Source organism: Manacus vitellinus, unplaced genomic scaffold (assembly GCF_001715985.3).
Source record: "Manacus vitellinus isolate BGI_N305 unplaced genomic scaffold, ASM171598v3 scaffold_21_pilon, whole genome shotgun sequence".
Classification (NCBI taxonomy): domain Eukaryota; kingdom Metazoa; phylum Chordata; class Aves; order Passeriformes; family Pipridae; genus Manacus; species Manacus vitellinus.
Window position 1 is genome coordinate 12,225,281 of NW_021939546.1, and position 7,120 is coordinate 12,232,400.

General features: G+C 57.8%; 1 protein-coding gene across 1 annotated transcript; it reads right to left on the bottom strand.

Moving 5' to 3' along the window:
• Positions 1–1,655: 1,655 nt before the first annotated feature.
• On the bottom strand, positions 1,656–7,120 carry LURAP1 (leucine rich adaptor protein 1; the record flags this gene model as incomplete). The annotated part of the gene is made up of 2 exons (XM_018072028.3): positions 1,656–3,980; positions 7,094–7,120. Coding segments are annotated over 2 exons (717 nt in total), but the record flags the coding sequence as incomplete, so codon positions are not given.

A 7,120-nucleotide genomic window follows, 5' to 3' on the forward strand; every position in this document is an offset into this window, starting at 1 on the left:
ATCTCCGTGTATATCTTGAAAAAAAATTGGCTTGCTGGTGTTTTTCTTGTAAAAGAGGTGGGTGTTTTCTGGCATGGCTGGGATCCTGCCTGCTTTATCTGCTTGTTTTCTTACCTGATACTGGCAATGAACAGCCCAAGAGCAGCCCAAGGGCAGCAACAGGAAGAGTCAGGGCCAGGCAAACCAGGAGAAAGGCTGTGGATCCATGCTGTGGGCTGTTTCCAGCCCCTGGGTGCTCTGCACCCTGTTGCTGCACCCACCTTTCAGTAAGATGCAGGTCCCTGGGGTGTTCCACCGGAGTGGCTTTGGGACATGTTGGCTCTGCCTGCACCTGGGCAAAGCCTGGAGGGGGTGACCCCTTATCCAGGCAGCCCAGAGGCAGAGCAAGGGATGGCAGGAAAACCGTGAGGTCCCATCCACTCCTCCAGCTTCAAGGGCTGGGATTTGGGGGATACACAGATTTTGGGACTGTGGGCACCTTGAACTGATGTAAGCCAGACTGGGGAGTCCCAGCAAAAGTTCCTCTGAGGCGACACAGAGCTGTCCGACTGCTGAGGTCTGAATTTGGAAGAGGAATGGGCTGGGCATTTTATTTCTAAGGTTTTCTTCATTATTCTATTTTTTACCTCAGCCCAGCAGAACATTGGGAAATCCTGCTGAGTTCTGCTGGCTCCAGCAGCCAATTCCCCATTTGCAAAAGCTCACAGTGTCAAAGCCGTGAGCCGGAAGGGATGCTGAGGCTGGGATGGCAGGCCCGGATAATCCGATTGCGTTTGCTTTGGAAAAGCTGATGTTTGCATGAGCACCGGCTCTTGGGGTTTTAAAGTGATCCACCCAGGAGCAAATCCCAACAGCCTGATATCAGAGCTGTGCTGCTCCCGCCCCAGCTGGGCTGGAGAAGTCTCTGCTCTACACCCAGATTCACTCTGCACTTCCTGGGGACAGGAGGCCACAGGAGCCAAGGCTGCCACTGCAGAACACAGGGAAGCAAACAGAGACTCCAGCACAGCTCATAGGGCTGGCAAACACCTAAACAGGTCTTCCTTGGAAATCTGGGGCAGGAGGGGTGAAGCTGATGTTTGTAGCTGGACATATAGTTCAGCTGAGATCAAAACAGTCTCACCAGCATGTTGCTCCCAGCAGATGTGTGCTGGTACCCAGCTGCTTCAGGAAGCATGACTTTTATGTGTCACCACCCCGACGTGAGAAGGAAAAAATCCCCAGACACTTGCTCTGTGCCTGTTTCAGGACTGGGACTAAACCTGCCCTCCTGCAGGACTGCCAGTGGCTCCAGGGTGTTCCAGCCCAGAGCCTCTCCCCTTCCTCTAGAAACACCCATGAGCTCAGCAAAGCACCGACAGCGTGGCCTGGGAGAAACACTAACATTTATTAAGCCGGATATTTTTTGCTGAGAATGATTTTAACAGCACTGGAGGACTTACCCCGTCTCCCCCGGGGACCCTCAGCTGATGCATTGCATGCAGGGTTAGAAGGAAAGCAGGGGACAGCCAGCCTTGGGGGACATGGTGGGTCAGTGTCAGCAGCAGAGCTACCCAGGGAGCTCGCAGGCAACAGCAAGCCAAGCACAGCTGCTCCAGGGCAGGCAGACGGGTGCTTGCATAGGGCAATCCAGTCCCAGTTTGCTGGGACCTCAGCAGGTGCCATCTCTGGGAATTCTGGATGTTGTCCTGCTCTCCATGTCCATCGGGGAAGTTCCATCTGCAGGGGAAGGGAGGGTGCTCGGGGGTCTCAGCACAGAGGGCAGTTTCCACTGAGGGTGCTGCTTCAGAGACACCAATCTGAACCTGTTGTGCAGCCAAACACCTTCATAACCATGGCCAGCTCACATCTAGCATGTAGAAAGAGTCACAGCCAGGTCTGCCCTCTCTTAATTTCCCATTGACATCACGAGGTGATGTCCACTCTCCTCTGATGACCACCCTGGCAAGGAAAGATCCAAGCTGCGACCCATGCAGGCAAGGGAACAACAGCACCGTGGTGAGAGCAAAACCATCACAGCCCTTTTCTGGGGACAGATGTACCCATGGGTTCTGAAGTCAGGACACTCCAGAGGAGTGGAAGAGCCCAGCTCCTCGAAGCAGGATGCTTAGGTCCTTCCCTGCATTGTCTGGTGAAGGCAGCAGGTCCTGCCCAAGCTCTCACACAGCTCCAGCTGCAAGCCATGCTCTGCAAGCCAGCGAGGGGTGTGCTGGGAGGCGTGGTGGGTGGACAGCAAAAGGCACAGGCAGAAGCCAAGGCTAAAAAGACAGAGTTGATGTCTCTGGGGCAGGGCCACTGCAAATCTACCCCAGCCCAGGAGCCTCATGCTTCTGATTGCTGGTAGGAGGCAGAGACCTGGCAACATTCATCACACAGGTGGAGAAACCCAGCCTTCACCACCATCACAGCGCGTCAGGGAAAGCAGGAGCCTTTCCGAGCCTGAGCCCTGCAGGCTCTGCCAGGCTGCCCGTATGCTGCCACATCCTGGGGATTCTGCAGGACTGCTTCCAAGGTGGGAGACAGTCCAGAAACAAACTGGGAGAGCTGGATCTCCATTTCCCACCCAATGCTTTGCCGTTCTCGTGTCATCACGCTGGGAAGTCTGCACCGTCATCCCTCCGTCGCAGGGCACGGACAGAGGCTGCCCAGCCCCACTTCAGATTGGCTTCACAAAGGTGTTTAAACCAGGCAGGGCTTCACCTGCAGGGAAGGGGTTTTGGCATCCACCAATTGCTAGGGCCAAATTCCAGGTCAACTCTGCCCTGGATGGACACTGGCCTTGAAGATGATGACGGAAATGAGCAGATCCAACAGGTCATGCCCTGCTGATGGTCCTGCCCCACACAGAGCATGCTGGTGCCACTGAGTTGTGGATGTGTGGGAGCGTCTCCTGTCCTCTCTGTGTAGTTATTTTGAGGAAAGGGTCCTCAGTTTTTGCAGACAAGAGGCTGAGGATTAGAGGGAGAGGTCCCAGGAGTCCCACTGTCCAAGGTTTCCCCACCACCACCATCAAGGACAACAGAGGAGTGTCCAGCCACCTGCAAGCACCACCCCAGAGCAAAGGATTAAATTTACCAGGACCCACCTCATCCTGCCTCTCCCAGAAATTTGCTGCAGGGCAGGCACCCTGTTCCTTATGGCTGCATCACCAAACAGTGTTGGGGCGATCAGAGGAACACCACCAAGCCAGCCTGTCCCCCCCTCTCCTGCCACTCCAACTCTCCCAAGCACAGACAAATCAAGCAGAATGGGCAGTTGGGAGAGCTGGACTGGGAAGGCAAAGCCACGGGCTATAAGAATGTCACATCATCCTGAGACTGGAGCCAGCGCCAGTGGGCATCATACTCCAGGTGCAGTTTGCTGTTGAGTTTGCAGTTCTCAAAGTCAGCCTCAGCTTTCCAAGCCTTCCCACCCAGATTCCCCTTCCCCAGCCTCTCTCCAGCCCCCGATGGTGATTTGGTGTCTCTGCCTGGTTCCAGAGAGGGGGGCTGCTGGCCCAAATACCCGTTGGCCACCTGGGGTTCCTTAGCAAACCGGTGATCCGGGGGCAACCCAGGAGGGGAGAGGTCCACGTGGGGCCACTCGTGCTCGGCTTTGCCCTTCTCTTGCTTTGCAACACCCCTCTCGGGGTCGATCCTGACCCAATCCTGCTCCGCCCTGGCCAGGGCTCTGCCCGATGTGGATGCAGCAGCAGTTTCAGCAGCGTTTTGGGAATACTCATCCATGTCATCGGCCAAGGTGTCCAGGTAGCTGCCGACGGAGATGCTGTCCAGCCTGTCGTTGGGGTCCTGCAGGCTGTCCCAGCTGCCCCGCCGTGAGGCCTCCTGGCTCTCCACCAGGCTGTACTGGCTGCTGGCCAGGCTGCTGCAGCGGCTGGTCAGGGTGCTCCGCTCCTCCAGCAGCCACTTCACCGCCTCGATGCCCTCATTCACCACCACCAGCTGCTGCAGGATCTTCACATCCACGGCTCGCAGGTAGGCCTGGAGGGGAGATAGAGAGCAGGGGGGTTTTGAGGGGACCAAGGTGACCCCAGTGGCCAAGGGCCCCAAGTCCCAACCCACCCTGGCAGAGGTGTCACTGCAGCGGCCACAGGTCTCCTGAGCTGCTTGATGAAGAGCCCAGTATGGGAGAACACCCTGCAGGGAACCATCCCAGGGGATCCTGTCCAAGACCTGGGGACACAACCATCAGCAACCAGCTACTTATGATTCCCACCAGCCACCAACCCCCTCAGGGAAATAAATCCAGGGCATCTATGTCACTATCTCCTATGGGAACAGGGAGTAAGCAAGGAACTGGAGGTACTGGGTGCAGATCTGATCCCAGGGCATCCCCCAGGCCCTGGGAGGCTGCTATCAGGGCAAAAGGATCAAGCATGGATCAGGGCAAGGGTCTGGCTGGACCATCAGCACCTCCCCAGGCTGGTCCCTTCATGCCAGTACTTCTCTCCTTCCAGGGTCTGAACCTGGATGACAGGTGATGTCAAAGCCTGATGACAAAGTTACATGGCAAGATTTGGAGACCCAAATCACTCCCAAAACGGGAGGACAAAGAGGACAGGCATTGCTGATCACAGCACTTGCCTTGCCGGCTCCTGCCCCTCCGAGCCTGGGGAAGCTCTTTGCAAACCTCATTTGCTGAAGAAACATCTGTTTTCTTAACAGAAAGCCCCATGTGCCAAGACATTCCTGTCTGTATGATACTGGCCGCCAAAAGCCACTGGATTTCCCCTGCGCGGGACGCAAATATTTTGCCAGGAAAGGGAATAAGGCAACGACGGGGGGAAAGGGAGAAAAACCCACTGCAAGGCAGGTACAGGCAGCCTGGGAGCTGTGGATGCCCACGGACTCCTTCACAAACACATCCTGTCCCCAGCATCAGCAAGCTGAGACAGAAATGCAAGCCATCCCCTGGGATCACGTTTAAGCACAGTGCCTGGTCCCCAGCATCCGGTACCCTTGGAGTCACTCGCTCGCCCACGGGTGACCCGACAGTCTCCTGAGACCCCCGTCTCCGGTCCCACAGCAAGAGCAGCAACAAAAGCATCCAAGGAAGGAGCCTGGGAAAACTCCAGCCAGGATTTCGGCACGTGACACCTCTCACTCCAGACGACACAAAAAGAGGGTCAAAGACTTGTAAAAGACCTGACACCAAGCCCCCGTCCCTCCCCCACGCCCCTCAAGCTGAATTTAAATAAAAAGTAGCAGCGATGTGCCCGGATTGGGGCAGGAGCCAGCTTCCAAGTGCAGAAATTTCCTTTCTAGGCAAGTTATTTAAAAAACTGCCTACAATGGACTTTTCTGCACGCACTGCTAAAGCATCTGGCCTTGGCAGGGAGACGACGTGGGAGGAGGAGGCTGGGAACCCCTGATGGGGGGGTTCCCCATCTTTCTCTGCCTCCTGCAGAACTGCAGCTGTCAGAAGTGTCAGGGGAGCCACCCCAAAAGCAGAGGGTGGGATAACACTCCCAGCTTTCCATACTGTTTGCTGGAAGGAGTTGGCCCCCCAGTTTGCTGCTAGTTCAGCACAGCCCGACCCCCGCATTGCACTCCAAGAAACCCCCTCTCCAGCAAGTCAAGGTTATCGTGGGAGGAGACCTAGCACAGGCTGCTCTCTATACTCCTCCAGATGCACTGAAGGAGTTCACTGCACTGACCTCCCACCAAGGGCAGCTGTCCAGGGGGTTGTCACACTCCTCCTCACACTCTCTAGGGGCAGATATGGTCCTGCTCCCCTCCTCAGCACTTAAGAAACCTGCGGGCACCTTCTCCCTTCAATACATCGAGCCCTAGGTATAAATTATCCTCCTCAGACCAGGAGGCAAGAGTGGGAATTTGCTGAATTCTCCTCCCACCGCCCACTTCCAGGCTAGCTTATCCTCTAAGCATTGTGTTTGCTGGTCTCTGCTGCTCAGGGGAGGAGGGGGGGGGAATTCTGGTTCCTGTTCATCGGGATGGGGACATGAGGGGAACCCTGAGCTGAGTTTGGTACCTGGGTGCCATCCCCAAACTGCTGACCTGGGTGTCAGGTGTCCCCACCTCTTCCCCGGCCGTTGAGATGAGCCAGGGCAGAGCAAGGAAGAGCCTTTCTGAGCTGAGGTGAATAATGCCCGGCCAAAGCCAGGCCTTGCTGGCCATGGGCTGAGCCTGCTTGCACCGGGGCAGGGCAGACACCACTCTGCCCTCCTCTTCCTCCTCCTCCTCCTCTGAACAACCCAGGGCCCGAAGACCTTTCTCCTCCGGTCAGGGTGCAGCCTGGAAGGCGGTGCGGAGGGAGGATGAAAGTGGAGGGAGGATGAAAGCTCCTGCACCGATGGGAATATTGAATCCGGCGAAGTGGAGGGCGCAGGCTGGGTGGTGCTCCAGCCCCGCGAGGGGCAGGCAGGGACGCGGGCGTATTTAGCCTGTTTCCCTATGGAAACGATGCTCATTCCCACCCGCTCGGCATGTTCGTGCGTGGGAGAGTCCCTCCCCCCAGCTGCACTTGAACCCATTGCCCAATCTCGCCACGTTTCCCGGAGGCGCAGGCATCGCCCGTATTTGCTCCCTCCACGAGAGAGGAGGGCTCGCGGAAAGGCACTCCCCACGCCCCTGGAAAGGCTCCCACCGCCAGCCCAACCCTTACGAGGCCACCCCGAGAAAGGCCCCAGCAGGAACCGACCCCGGGAAAGCTCCCAGCCATCCCTCTGCTTGTACCCGGGGGTCACACCTGGGAGAGAAAATCCGCCACCATGCCCTTGGCGAAGGTTCCTGCCCTAAATCCCGACCCCGGGACACCGCGGGAGCACAACCCGGGGGTGCGCGGGGTGAGGGGGCAGGACGGAGGTGGGCGGAGGTGTCCGCGAGAGCCCGGCGGGAGATGCTGCGTGCGCCGGGGGACAGAGAAAGGCCGGGGAAGGGGTCTGAGCTGGGGGCTGTCAACCTGCAAAGAGCAAGGGCGGAGGGAGGGTTCCCCAAAACGCCGGCAGAGCGCAGCGCGCTATCAGGGGGCTGTCACCGGGGTCGGCAAGCCGCTACCCGGGATGGGGACGATGCGGCGACCCCAGAGTGGGACGGCCAGTCCCCGGGGGTGGCCCCGGTACCGCGGGACTCACCAGCTCGAGGCGGAGCGTCCGCAGGCG